Raw genomic sequence first — 15,978 nt, forward strand, 5'->3', positions numbered from 1 at the left:
AATACATTTAGATGTATGTTACATTATTCAAGATTTCATTCAATTCTTGCAAATAAGCTCTTGGGCAAAATCACAAATGGTACTTAATGAATGTTATAAACAGGGGGCTACGAAATGATCTTGGTTTATTAGACCATTGCGTGGCTGTGGAGGATTTTATTACAGTTTGAAGTACAGCTGAATTGATTATTAGTTAGCTAGATAGTTTTTTGCACACGTTGCACTCGCGTTCAGTATTGTGAAATTGTATTGTTTGTCTGCACCGTTTCTGCCGATTTGTATACAAGTTGTGTTGGATAGTTTAAGTGTATAGTAAAGTGTACTACATTAAAGAGTAAAGAGTACATACATTGGCATGGAACTAAATCATAAAACGTGTAGATTCATTCAACATTCGCTCACATTCGCATTCACTGATCAACATTCACATGTTGTTAACATTCAACATATGTTTCTAAACGCGAGAGCAAGGACTTTCATTTTATTTTTTGAAGTTAGAAATAATAAGTGCTTATTTTATTTATTTGCTGATACAAGCAAAATTTAGATAAAAGACTCTTTTTATTATTTTTTCTGTTAGTTCGTGCAACACCAACGCAATGCTAAACAAAACCGAATCTAAATGACCGATTGATATCTATGTTACGGTTCGAAATTCAGATTTGGCTTTTGGTTCTTTCGATCCGTTTTCTACAGTACATTTGGTGCTGCCGGTGATCATAAAGGTGATAATCATGGTTACAACGATACTGCAGAAAGCATGTCTATTATTTTCATCCTTGTCATTATTGTCACCGGTCGCATCGCCTAAGGAATGCTTTATGACGATGATTATGATCTGCGCATAATAGCTTCTTGATGATGTCGACCAGCTGTGAACAACAAAGGTAACCAATCGTTGTTGAATTCAAGCGATTGCGAAGTCTATGCAGCCACGACGTTCCAGTCCATCACATGCATATGACAGTAGTCTTGTGCTATTGATGATATTCACAAGGAAAGTTAATTACTATTATCGCCAGACACTGCTATCAGAATAGGATTAGAATATCAACTAACGAGGGGCTCGTGTGTGTATTCATAAAGCGCACTTAAATCACTTCACATTAATTGCATTGTTCGAAACAAAACAGTTGAATGCAAGGACAATATTGATCCTTGGTGGTTATCAGAGGCTGGAAGCTAATAGAAATAGGCATTTAATGTTTATGATTGCTCATTTGGTACATTCATTATTGATGAGTATAGTAGCGTAGTCGTTGGTAATCGTATGTGTTTATTTACCTTTTATCATGTTTAGAAATACCTACACCAAATAGCATGCTGGGAATGAAAATATTAAATATTTGCGGGTGTAAGTTTCAACGAGAAACTCAAAAAATGCTTCAATGCAAGCGAAAAGTTTCATCATACTCGAACAATCCATTTTTCTGCATGTTACTGCATTGCCTTGCTCCGTCAGCGTTGTTATTTATGTTTACTTTAATTAAGATTAATGATACTATATATTTCTTACATACCGTATGTCTGTATTACGATATCCTTTTCTCTATTTTTATTCGACCATTCGTAACATGTACTTGTCGTGAAACCACTGCTGCAATGATATCAACAAACAAACCTGCCCTAAACGCTGTTGCACAACCACATCGATACTACATCGACACGATAAAACATCCTCCAAATTGTATGTGGTATTTTTGGCAACCTTGGTATGCCTAATGTCGTTAATTCTTCTCCTGCGCTTTATTGGTCACAATTATGAACATATTTTTTGCAATTACTTAATTATTATAATTATTAACATCTCGTGGCTTAATATAACGAAATTACTTTTGGTTGCTACATTCCTACGACACGGATTTTGTTTTCGCGCTTTCGTGTTACATAGAATGATTTTGCTAGCAGTGGGTATGAACCGCCGGAGCTGGAACTGACCGAACCGATGCTATCTGATCCGGATATAGGGCTGGATGATGCGACCACGTGGGATTCATTTCCGGAGAAAAACTTCAACGACCTGCAAGTTATTTTTCGGGTAATAACGGTCTTGAATCTGTTGCTTCTTTTGTTTTTCGTTTTCTCGTTTTATGGGCTTTTCTTGTTGGCTATTATGCGTTGTTTTTTTTCCAATATAGCTAATTTCAGAGAGCTGCTTTATATTTGTTTTCCAAATTATTATGTAGGTTGCAATATCTATAAATTTCTCCTTAGACGAAGGGTTTATTGTAAGGCAATGTTTGTAGTTTGTAACACTTACGTAATCTTATGTTTTTAGTATCGATGTTCCTTCGAAGAATTGTCGGAACACGTAAACACATAGTGTCATAAGTGTTGTTTGTCATAAGTGTTGGATTTTAAAATGGAAAAATGTGCTTTCTTACACGATTTTGTAAGAGCTATTAATTGTAATACGCTTTGACTGGTCGATACGCCTTTCGCAGAAAGTGCTCTTTCGCTTCTCATATCTTAAGTAGCACACGAGATAAAAAACTAATCAAAGCTATCTACTGACAGTTTTAGGCCGTTACTGTTACTGCGTTATATATGTGGTCTGCAACAGGAATAGTCTCCAAGCAGTGAAAGGTCACCTTATCCCGGGTGTACTCGGTCGAGTGTGCGGTTGTAACATAACATTCATAAAAAACGGAAAAAGACTCCCAACTATAATTTAATAATTTTCCAATCGATTTTTCTAAGGTTGTCCTACGTGATTACAAAAACCATATATATTGTGTTTATTTTATTCGATTCTCTCACACACAATAATTAATTTCATTTATTTCTACCGTAAGCCTTTCGCAACAGATCTGAGCCTTATATTTGTTTACATTTAACTTTTCGAACGAATCTTTCAAATCGAACAAAGTGCATTTACTATCAAAATATCCTAAGGCAGGCCTACACACATGGGTATACATGGGTTGTCACATCGCGACATTTCGCATTTTTTTTGTATAAAGTTTGACAAAGTCGCAGTCGCAATTGCGACAATCGCCAACTGTGTAGAGAAAGTCTAACATATAAAAAGACAATATGCGGAATAGCGTCCCAGACAACATAATTTTAAAGGAAAGAAGAATGCTTTTTACAACTCCTTAAACGATTGAGGATTGAAATGTGCAAATTCGCAAATTTTTTTGGTTGGCCAATATGGAAGACTAAACTCTTTCTTTAGGGCTGAATACGTGAAAAGCGGTGTATTTCATTCGTGTATTTGTTTTTACCACCACAATCGCCAAATTTTTTTGGTTGGCCAATATGGAAGACTAAACTCTTTCTTTAGGGCTGAATACGTGAAAAGCGGTGTATTTCATTCGTGTATTTGTTTTTACCACCACAATCGCGAGAATTTATGCTGGGAAATAATGTCACTTATGATTTCATGTTTGTCTTATGACAGGAGAGCATTTTACTCAATCTCCCCTTAGATGGTGCCGAAATGCCATAGTGATACTCCACCAAAATGCCTGTAAGGGTTTCGCACACATCGTCAGTGAAAAATAAGAAAAGGTAAACAGGGCCGGAAGAGCTTGATGTTCCTCCACCACCACCGCAAAGAGCAGAGGCGAAGATTTTTTTTATTACAACAGCTCATAACGCTGATTTGCCACTAGGCGTGTGCAAAAATCAAAAAAAGAAAAATACCTTGGTCGTAACGGAATGTTTCCCCTTTTGTGAACAACACTTAGACACGCCTTGAGGAACCTTGTATTTTCACAGGGAAGCATGATATAAACACGCGTAAATAGCATTTTACTGGATACTAGATGCAAACGCGAAGAACAAGTGAAGTATCTGATAGTGTGTAAGAGTTATAGGAAAGTAAAGTCAACTTAATCCTGAAGGATGGCGTCGAATGTCATAACACACCGGTTGTACCACGTAACACCGTATGTGTAGAACCGGTAACGACGATGATGACGAATGACTAGCGGTTGGTTCGTTATCCGTTTCCATCCGGTGGCTGTCGGTTAGAGAACAGAAACATCATCAACGGGAATAGAACCACATGCATATACGTACAAGACTACAGGACGATAACAATGGGTGGAGAGCGTGAAAAGCAAATATCCTTTGCAAATGCACAAATACTAGTTGGACGTGTTAAAACATCGTCGGGAAAGATTTTTGTTTTTCAGTTATTGTCTACAATGACAATGTCATGTGGTAGAAGGCTCTTAAAATAAAACAAGGGAAAAAGAATTTACTCGACTTATGCATGCAAGAGAAACCGGTGACTTGTTGGATGAATTCTATTACGTTGAAATGTTTTCTATTTGTTTGCGAATAAAATACATTTTCCAATATGAAGCGCACTGCACATCCCCTTTGGGGTTTCCGAACCCATAAGTAACGGAGTACACTGTCTCTACTTGGAGTGGAGATTCCAACCTCCACTTACTTTTGTAAAAACAAACAGGATATGACATAGAAATGTAAGGCTAAAGGAAATGTAAACTGCTTTACGATTCTGTATCAAAATGCAGCTTTCTGAATTATTGTAACTAAAATATAAAATGTAGAACAACACAAGAATGTGTAGCAAACTGAAAGCTACCATTGAGTATCTATTTACAAAACTATGTAATCATTGTAACTTATATTATTGACGTATTAATGTCATGAACTGTTTAAGCCGGCCTATTGGTGTATTGGTAGCGGCACCGGTCTTTTCGCAGAACGGTCCAAAATCCCATCCGGACCAATCCTCCGTCACAGAAAGCCAGAAATGGCAGGCCTAGGCCTCTTGAGGTTGTTGTGCACATAAAGAAGAATGTAATGAGCATCTATTTTCAAAATATATGATGCTAAAAATTTAATTTAAAAAAAATGTATGACATAACTAATATTTAATGTTTGTTCTTACGTCATCACCAGGTACTTGCCACAGATCAAGACGTTGGTGAGAATGGTCGAGTATCCTACTCGATCAAACCGGGACGAGGGAAAGCTAAAAAATTTCGTATCGATCCAGACACCGGCGTTATTTATGCGGCACGATCATTTGAGGTGGACACTGAATATGATCTGTTGGTACGGGCTGAGGATCATGGAGTACCTAAACGATCACAGCAAGCACGTGTTGTCGTTGCTGTTGTCGGTGTACCTTTGCAGTCGGACAATGCACCGGTAGTGAAAACAGGTGATCAACACGTCGAATTAACAGAAAGCGACGTACCCGGATTTCTGGTGACACTGATACAAGCTACCGATGTAGATGGAGAGCAGCTTTGGTACGATATTGTTGGTAAGTTTTCAACGATTTTTTTTGTTTATTTTCAAGGATGATATAAAAAATATCGAGCAATGATTGTTTTGAATTGGTACATTGTTTTGCAGGTGGTGATGAACGTAACGAGTTTTATATTGGTCGTGATAATGGTAACGTTTTATTAGCAAAGTATCTAGATTGGGAGCGACAGCGTGAATATAACATCACTATCAGCATTTCCGATGGAGTATACACGATGTACACACAACTATACGTCTCCGTGATTGACATAAACGATCATCGACCGGAGTTCACTGAATCGGTATATCGTGTAGATATCTCCGAGAGCATCGAGGAAGGCATGGACGTATTGCAACTACACGCTACCGATGAGGATGAGGACAAGAAGCTTTTCTACAGTCTACATGCTGCACGAGATCCAGTTTCGTTGAAACTATTCCGAGTTGACTCCGTCACCGGTAGTATCGTGATGGCACATAGCCTCGATCGGGAGACGCTCTCTGAACATGTGTTGATTGTAATAGTCAAAGATCAAGGAACACCTGCCAAACGCAACTACGCTACCGTCATCATCACCGTGCACGATCACAATGATAATACGCCAGAATTTACCACCAAAATTGTTCAAGGTAAGGTTTATGAAACGGCTGCGGTTGGCACACAAGTCGCACAAGTGTATGCTATTGATCGTGACGTCGGCGATAACGCACGGATCAGCTACGCAATTGTCAGCGGTAATATTGGAAATGTGTTCGGTATTGACCCAAACATGGGTGTGATTAGTGTGATAAAACAACTCGACATCAGCACACTTTCCGAGTATATGTTGCAAGTGAAAGCTACCGATGGTGGTAAGCCAGCACTCTCTTCACAAATCCCAGTACACATCATGATCAGTATGGCAGATAACGCACCACCACGCTTTATATTGGACGATCCAGCTGCAGAAATTTTCGAAAATCTTCCTATTGGAACGTTTGTGATTCATTTGGAAGCACGAAGTACCTCATCGCTGCTGTTCCAAATCATCGAAGGTAATGTTGGTGATATGTTCTTCATTAATCCTTCAACCGGTGTCATCACAACGAAGAATTTGCTCGACTACGAACTCAAAAGGTTTTATAATCTGACTGTGCGAACAACAAACATGGCGTCTGCGTCGGCTTCTTGTTCAGTGACTGTAAATGTACTCGATAAGAATGACAATGTGCCGTACTTCGAACAACAAGTTTACCTAGGTGAGGTGTCGGAAGCTGCTCCAATAGGATCGTTAGTGTTAACACTCTCGGAAACTTTGGTCCAAAATTTGAACGGTAGTGCGGAAAGTACAATTATAGGCAATCACAATCATCTGGCGAACGCTTCCTTACCCTTGGTGATTAGAGCTAAAGATGATGATTCAGGACTGAATGCACTGCTGCACTATGATATCCTGGATATGCTTCCGCGAAGATATTTTCATATCGATTCAAGCACAGGCGCCATCAAGACGATTATGTTCTTGGATCATGAAAAGATACCTTTCTTCAGCTTTCACGTAAAGGTGAGCATATAATATATAAAGTTTATCATTTCTGGTTTTCGTTGACTGTTCCTATTCCTATTATTTGTGTCGATTGTAGTCAGCAGATAGAAAGTTGTGTATTCTTAAAGCAGTCATGTTTAAGTTAACTTATAATAACAATAATAATAATCATGCATTGTTATATTTTTCGTAGGTAACTGATCTCGGACAGCCCCGGCTCACATCAGAACTAACAGCGGAAGTTCGTATCAACATTATGGATGTTAACGATTGTGCACCTACCTTCACACAGAATGAGTACAACGCAACGCTTTTGCTACCAACGCATACAAACGTAGCCGTACTGCAAGTCAATGCAGTCGACGAAGACAGCTCCGAGAATTCCACCCTTCGCTACGACATCATAGAGGGCAATCGAGACGGTGTATTTGCTATCGACGCTACAACTGGTCTCGTTACAACGCGTGATGTTGAAAATGTCGGTACATCTTATAGGTTAGCCGTTCGCGTCTCTGACGGCAAGTTTGCTAAAGTGGCGCAAATAAACGTAATTGTAGAGTCGTCAGAAAACTCCGGACTTATCTTCCAAAGGCCAACATACGAAGGTTCAATCATGGAGAACAGTACAAAAATCAGTACCGTAGCCGTGGTAAACGTGCTTGGGTCCACTTTGAACGAACACATCGAATTTAGCGTCCTCAATCCAACGGACATGTTCCAGATCGGTTTAACTTCCGGTGCGATTCAAACCACCGGTCGTAAGTTTGACCGGGAGGTGCGCGATAACTACGAACTAATTGTGGAGGCACGCTCACAGCAACCGGACCGTGAAAAACCACGAGTTGCGCACGTCATCGTAAACGTCACAATATTGGACATCAACGATAACTGTCCGATGTTTGTAAACCTGCCGTACTACGCCGTTGTCTCAGTTGATGACCCACGGGGATCGGTCATCACGAAGGTGCATGCACTCGATCTCGATAGCTTCGAAAATGGTGAGGTTCGTTACGAGATGAAGCGTGGTCACGGGGAACTATTTAAGGTAGACCGTAAGACCGGCGAGGTGACCCTCAAGCAAACGCTTGAGGGGCATAATCGCGACTACGAGCTCCTAATATCAGCGTTCGATGGCGGAATCACTCCTTGTTCGACTGATGTTACCGTACATGTTAAGGTAAGGTTTCCTGTTTTTCAGCGAAATTTATTTGTTCAAGCTAATTGAGTTGGTTCAATCAGTTCGCTTAGGCGTTTGCTTCATCCTCAAGTTGTTGATGATACGGTGGAAGAGGTAGAACGTAATGATACACCCTAATAAATCAAGAAAACAACAGGGACGTATTACAGTTCTATTGTCGGAACGGGTTTACCAAAACGCTTACTGCCGTTATGTTTTATTCGTCTTTTTTCCATCCATCGCGTTTTTCAACCTGTTAAACGGGGTTTCTCGGTTAGAATTACATTTTGTAGCATAACCTGAATGCTTTTTTCCTTTTGCAAACTCTACGGAAGTTACGAATGCTTCGTGAATCAGTCAGTTGGTTACGGATGGACAAGAATCCTTTTTGTGTACAGCTTCAACAAAGTAGTATGGACTTTTATTCACGATAGCACAGTTATGCCTCCATCGGCGTAAAATAATACTTGACCAACAAAACAGGGTTAAGGCTAACAGGAATGGATTAAAACGAATCACCCTGAAAGGTGATCTTTTTGGTTTCCAATAACACCTGAACGAAAATTTGGTAAAATGTCGTACGCTTTGATTGAATGTAACCATTAATCAAGGTCGGCTATGCTGTTGTTGCATAAAGGAACTTATGAATAACTATCAACCATTTCCTGCTTTTTGCCTGGGTGACCTGGTTCAAGTGCCTTTGCTCTATTTGTGTTGTAGCTTATCCCAGGATTTCACGCAGTACAGCAAACAGTAACATCCATTTTTCCACATTCATTTTTGAAACATCCGCAAAATGTGCTTCCATTATTTTTTTGTGTGCTTCATTGTTTATATTACATAGTTTATGATTTTATATGACACGACGAAGCTTTTTCCTGAATCGATTCAAACAGATTTGTCATTGGTTCAGATAAATTCTGAATTATTTGCATCGTTTCACTGCAGCTCAAATAATAGTTGATTTTGTTCATACAATATTAGCTGCGAGTTGGTCCGTAGCTGGTCTGGGTACTGGTCCGGTAGCTCTAGCTAAAATGGTTATCACAATGGTTTAGCCCGTTGTCGATATGCTCGCCATGCAGCGTTGCAAAAGTTTTTAGTCAATATTGCGAAACCAACATCAGCTTCTATTTCAGTTGGTTTTAAATGATGCGAATGATTCACGGTTATAGAAAAGATCACAAACCCTGTAAACATGATTCGAACAATATTACGTCTATTACTTACATTTGGTTGAATAATATCATCTGTTTCCTCAAAATTGTACCTCATCCATTTTTTGCATTTGATTTGCATTTGACCGATGTCAAACAGTGAACCATATGCAGATATATAAACTAGTCGCCACCTCAATTTTATTTTTAGTTTCAGGTTGAACCTGAAATACACAAACCTCCTTTTTTGCTAACGACTGACCCAGCTTACGGTTTCGATCATTGAATTCAACTTAAGCATGCTCTAGATATTTTGTTTCGTCAGTCGTCACTGGGCATACACCTCTACTAATACCATCTCGGTTATTCTCGTGTTTTTGCTCTACTTGCATACTACACATACAGGTGATAGACAAATCGATGCCGGTGTTCAGCAAGCAATTCTATTCAGACATGGTTGCGGAAAATATAGAGCTACACTCACCGCTATCAGTTGCAATCCAGGCGGAGAGTCCGTTAGGCCGGAAGCTGATCTACAGCATCGTGAAGGGAAATGAGATGGAGGAGTTTGCTGTCGATTTCAACACAGGTAAGTCACACAGTATACGGTACAGACCGAGATATTTGTATTTTCTAGGTCGTCTTGACAAAACCGGTAAAAATTTTAAGAAGAACAGGTTGGTGTTGGTGAGGAAAAAATTCGCACTCCGTTCCATACCGGCAAAGGATAAATTGATATTAAACTATCGGATGGTCAGTCTTTTCTCATTTAATTTTGTTATTTGCCTCCATGTATGTCAGTGTAGGAAGATAGACGTTTCACTTACTCTTTCGTTTCCTACACACTGACAGAATCTAATACACTATGCAATGGGTAGCACAATTCCAGGGAAATAATTTCCTAGAAACACCACATCTCTACTTTCTGAAACCTCTTTTTCCACGATCTTGTCGTGTATTTCGTCTCACAGCAACGGATTTTTGCTCAATCCACAATTAATCTAATAGCTAAACATCTTTGTTCGATATTTGTTTTCGTCATTTCGGAAAATGTTGAATTGGCAGAATATCATCAACAAAAGCAAATATTATAGCGTAGCGTATAGCGCTTGAAAGTAATATGTCATAAAGGAACACTTGAATGTTATGCGAAACTGTGTTGGTACTCTTTTGTACTTTTTTTGTAGCTGATTGCTTCGAGGAATCATCAACATTTGAACATTCTGTTGCAAAGCTTTAATATGTGGAATTTCATTAACTCTTTTCATCGAATAGCAGTTATATTTTTGATCGAACTACCTGTCATCTTCCATTGGTCGGAACACTCAATTAATTTTACACCAAGACTAATGAAATTGTCGGAATACTATTGCTATAGCTGTTATTGCTACGTTCCTTTAGTCTATTATAATACTTCCAAAACACTTAAGCAGAATGGGATAAATGTTTTGTGATCGAGCTTTAAATGGAATGATATATTCTTTCATTTTGTTTAGTCTTAAGTCAAAAAAGCACTATATGTAATACTTATAGTTATTCAACATGAAACTGTCAGTTTCAATACTGTTAATAGTTAATTCCGTTTTCAATATGCGCCTACATTGAAATCACGTATATGTTAAAAAATTCAAAAATAAACATATCCATTGCATATTTCCGCACTTCAGAGTGCTCACGATTTTTTTGCTTAGAGTCAAACAAAGTTGTTCATAAGTTTTCTATTCCACTTGCTTTTGATGTTAGAGACTATGTTTTCCCCCTTTCAATAAATTCTAGCCCGAAACAACGAACAAGACAATCATGGCTTTGTATAGACAACCGTCCGTACACAACAGAGTAGTGGCCTTTGTTCGTGATTCCGTAACAATGTCTTATTTTCCGGTTAAGTTGCTTCACTCAGTTGTACGGAACCGGGTCAATACACAACCACCCCGGCTTTATATCTCTTTGGCTTTAAATTGTTTATGGCTTGTTTGTACAAACCTACTCCAATGATGTGGCTTAAGAATATAATTCCTGACTACTTCTTGTCTAAGAAGTCTACTTGAGAATAAGTACAAAAAATATATATTGGCAAAAGGTTCTGGAGACCAAACGACACTTGAATGCGTGTAGTAGTTCGATAAGAGCAAAGAAAATCGTTTCCACCACACTACGGATATTCAAGATCAGTGTAGAATCGCGTTTGAATGCGGAATTTGAGTGCAGAATCAATAAAAACAGATTCGCTTGTGTTTCGTTTTAAAACGATACAAATCTTTTTTGAGTATGTTTAGCTTTTTTGGCTACTTAAATCACACATCGTACCTTCAGAATGGCTGAAATTCCAAGCGGTTGTCAAAAGATTGCTAGCAAAAGATTTGTGTTGTACACCAAAGTTGGCCATTCTTTTTGCTCAAAAAGTTTTGCTATTTCTGCTCGAATACATGCAAAATAAGATTTGCAGAGGGTGAAAAATCGAGCATGAATTGTATCGTGTTAACATACCAATAAAATTAAACTTTGTTTATGCTTGAAAAATATATACAGCAACTCCCCACTTTACGCTAATAAGTGGGACCGAACGCTTTAGCGTATATCGAATTTTTGCGTATATCGTATATCCTTAGCCTTAAACTTATCCTTATCCTTATACTTCATGTTGAAAACTTGAAATATAGACATGTACAAGGGGTCCCAGAAAATTTCGCAAAAAGATTGCGTAGCACTAAAAAGAATTCGCATGTTTATCATATTTTTTACAAAAATAACTTGTAAACTTTCCATTTGTTCTATTTTTACATTGCGTATCCAAGATTCTAAAACTGCCGTTTGCAGAATTCCTTTGATTATCTTTGAGCTGTCACTTTTCCAAAACATCGCGTATTGCGAAATCGCGTTCAACGAGTATGGCGTACTGCGGGGATTTGCTGAATAATGTATAATGAGAAGGGCTTTTAGGTGTATAACTTATTTTACCTGTGTGCTTTATTGTTGCAAAACAAACTGGAGTTGTGTTTTTTTTTATTACGAGTTTTTTTTATGTTTATCAAAATTGGGTCTTCCATTTCTCCTGGCAATGATGGTGCATGGAATATGTCAAATTTCCTTAGGAAGTGTCATTTCTGAGCTGCATGGATAATCAGACACTCGGGTAAATGGATCATGGATATTCGGCGCTCCACTGTACTTTTCTTGGTATTCATTAAAGTGGAAATTCTGTTTTTTATTTTGTTTTTCTTATTCTTTTGTCATTTTCCCTCCCACCATCATGTCCGTGATAAAGCTCCGGACAGTACCAACGGACCATGTGAGTATCTTCAAAAAGGAACAAGAAATGAACACTTCAGCAGCATCAAATCACATTACTCGTATTATGCTCGTATCTTTTTTATTTGTCGTTTTGTTCTGTTTTCACAAGCTTCATGTATCATTCACACATGTGTGTCGTTTTCTTTTATTCACCTTGCTCTATTAATTGCTCACGGTGAACTAACTCCTTAAAATTGTTGCAAAATGTTCGTACACAAAAAGTTACACGAATCGTCGTGATGCCGACGTGTGATACAAAAGTTTCTCAGTGGTTCACCTGTCTTAATTTAACTTACGTTACTTATAAGATATTTTAAGTAAAAGCATATTATTATGCTACTTTTTGTGAATGTGTTACAGGATTTACGAAATTACTTGACGATGGCGGAGCTTTTTCCTGAATCAATTCAAACATAACTAGCAACGGACCACATACAACCTGAATCATTAACACCATTTAGTACCAGAAGCTGACTCTTTTCCCGCAAATCTAACTGTCACATTTGCAACGCTTCATCATCGCAAGCGTTAAACCCGTATTACACCAGGGCTTTATGGCTGGCTAATTTCTGTCAAAATCCGTACTTTAACGCAAAGATCCACATGGACCGTGTAATACATTGAAACTAGACGGAAGGTTTTTTTCTGTCATTAATTTATTTCTAGAACAAAAAGTATGGTTTATTCACGTCTAATTGAAGGAAACATCACTGTTGAGTTGATCGGTCAGAGGACGACAATGGTTCACTCATCAAACGGTATATATTTACACACAATTTGCCGTTGACAGAAAAAACCACCCGATGGCAAAAAAGAATTGGTCATGTCGAATGGACCACATACAACCTGAATCATTAGCACCATTTAGTACCAGCACAAATAGAAGCTGACTCTTTTCCCGTAAACCTAACTGTCACATTTGCAAAGCTTCATCATCGCAAGCGTTAAACCCGTATTACATTTTTTTCGGGTTGGCTAAAATCTGTAAAACGCGATTTGACAGAAAATTATCAGCCAAAAAGCCATCGTGTAATACGGCCATTACACAATGGTTTTGCCCACTCTTGAAACGCTTGTAATGAAGTGTTGCAAAAGTGTCAGTCAGCTTTGCGGGAAAAGAGTCAGCTTCTATTTGAGCTGGTTCCAAATTATGCGAACGATTCAGGGTCTATCTATTTCAATGCCAGTTCTGTTTGAATCGATTCAGTAAACAGGTCCTACGTATTCGCCAAATAATCTCGTAAATAATTAATCCCTGTATAAATTTAATAGTAATAAATTAATAATATTTTTTATTGTTATAAATTGTTGTTGATTGTTAATATAAAATCCAATTTTCCTATGATATGCCTTTTACCACGATGTACATTAATTTCTTGGAGGGAAGCAAACCTTTGAGATCAATAATTCGGATTGTGGTAACAACTAGCCTGCGTTGTATTTTGTTTGTACTAATCTCATTTTTTTAAGTAATCTGCATGTTTATTAGGAATATATCGATAATAATGCTAGATTATACAATTATATATAGTGGTATAACAATTTTCTTACACCTGTTTCCAGCTACGTTTGAATTCTCATGCCACTTGCTTCGATTCGCATGCTATCTCGTTCGGATGCAGCCACTACGATTGGATTTTTCACAACTACTGCCTGGAGCATTTGACAGCTAGAAATTTTCATAGTTCCATTCAAATTTCTTATCAAATACATAACAACTTTAGAATAGGTTGTAATTTGCTTGAAAATTACTATGTTTGTACCTTTTAAACGGTTTTCAACTGGCAACAGCGTAAAAAAAATGTATGGAAACAACCAGGGATGTCAAAAATCCAACCGTAGCGGCACGCATTGGAACGAGATAGAATGTGAATCGCAGTAAGAGCCATGCGATTCGAAGAAAGTGGTATGACATTTGAACGTAGGTGGATCAGGTATAAGCTTAGACTGTGCAAATTGTTATATTGCTCCGTTGTATTGATCTTTTGGCCACTTTAAACAAATAAATAGAAGTGTCATAAATTAACGACCTTACAGCACACCAAAAACTGGATTCAAATTTTAACTGAACTGTGCCTTCCGTACGTAGGATCGACTTTTTGATTATGAATAATTTTGGCATAATAGGAAAATTAAAAGAAGAACGACTGATAACATATTTACTGATTAACTTTAGTTGCATATTTATCCCTTTCTATTTATAATTCTTGAAGCTCGCAGTATCTCTTCATGTTATTGTATTGATTACCAAAAAATGAAACTCAGTTTATTTTCAATTTTAGTTTTAGCAATCTATAACAGATCTCAAATAGGTAGCATTTTCAAACTGCCGTATTTTGTTCATAAAAGTTACGGATGGTCCTAATGCAATTTGGTGTATCAGTATACCAGCTTAGCGTATTAATGATTACGTTGTTTCATAAACACAGCTATGTTTACAATATTTCAAATGATATATGTTATGAATGAATGTATGAATATGATATGAATATGTTTATAAACCTATTTCGTATAAAAGTGTTTCGAAAGCCTCAACCTATTTCATGTCTTGTTAATCAGTTAGTGAACTGATCGAATTTTCTCGGTACGATGCAATATTCCTTCACTGTTGCTACAAGCATCAAAAAGATGTATTTATTTTCGGGTTGCCTAACATTTTATTTCCTGCTTATTGGTTAACCGTTCGACCATTTCATTGGTTCTATAGGAGAGTAGAGCATGTTTATTTCTAGGTTCATTCCGTGCCTTGGTCACGTACATGTTTTTGAACGTATTAACTGAAACCTTCACCAAGGGCTAGGTAAAAGTTATATAATTTACAAACCCGATATACCCAATTTTTCAAATTTCAATCCGTGAAACATTTCTGGAGCATATGGTTTTCGTTTCTCCACTGGATATGCATATAAACTAGACAGTGACATTTACTCGCATTTATTTGTTGAGTTTTTAAAGGAACCCTGTTATCACAATATTTATTTTGGGATGGCGCTAATTTTCGGTGGGTTTATGCATATATTGAGCTTTACGCTTTCACATAGATAATTTAGAGAAAAAGAAAATTTATGAAGAATTTTTTACCGGTGTGGTGAACCTTTATTGGAAAAATTAGGTGATTAATTTTATTCATACTAATTTTAAAACAGAAATTTTTCATTTACTTTTTTCTCAATAATTCGTTTTGCAAATATATGAACCGAGCATGCCTGGGATAAACTAAAGAACAAGGAGGATATACCTTGAGAAAGAAATAGTCTCCTTAGTAAATATGTGGCTGATAATAAGGCAAAGAGTCGTTAAAAATGTAACAACAAAATGAAATAAAAATAATTCGTTTTGCAAGTATCAAGTATTTTCAACATGTTTCTCTAGTAATGTTTCGAAGATGATATCTCTTCTATGAAATATCATGTCATAGCTTAGAAAAAGCGCGAAAACGTATACTGGTTGAATATACTAGGCATTTTATCAGGTGTATTTGATTTAATTTACAAACACTTTAAAAAAACATTTCAAAATTTACTTCAAGTCCTTATAAACTCCTAAACACTCTCCACACTCTCCACTATTCATACTATGAGCACAATTACAA

General features: G+C 37.4%; 1 protein-coding gene across 1 annotated transcript in view; it reads left to right on the forward strand.

Annotated features, from left to right (window-relative positions):
* Positions 1-15,978, forward strand: part of LOC128719567 (fat-like cadherin-related tumor suppressor homolog) — a 55,897-nt gene that overhangs the window by 25,265 nt on the left and 14,654 nt on the right. The window contains exons 7-12 of the mRNA XM_053813193.1: positions 1,892-2,038; positions 4,882-5,251; positions 5,344-6,779; positions 6,955-7,938; positions 9,501-9,684; positions 12,361-12,384. Coding sequence (XP_053669168.1) covers positions 1,892-2,038; positions 4,882-5,251; positions 5,344-6,779; positions 6,955-7,938; positions 9,501-9,684; positions 12,361-12,384 — 3,145 coding nt within the window. The remainder of the gene's footprint in view (positions 1-1,891; positions 2,039-4,881; positions 5,252-5,343; positions 6,780-6,954; positions 7,939-9,500; positions 9,685-12,360; positions 12,385-15,978) is intronic.

Source organism: Anopheles marshallii, chromosome 2 (assembly GCF_943734725.1).
Source record: "Anopheles marshallii chromosome 2, idAnoMarsDA_429_01, whole genome shotgun sequence".
NCBI lineage: Eukaryota > Metazoa > Arthropoda > Insecta > Diptera > Culicidae > Anopheles > Anopheles marshallii.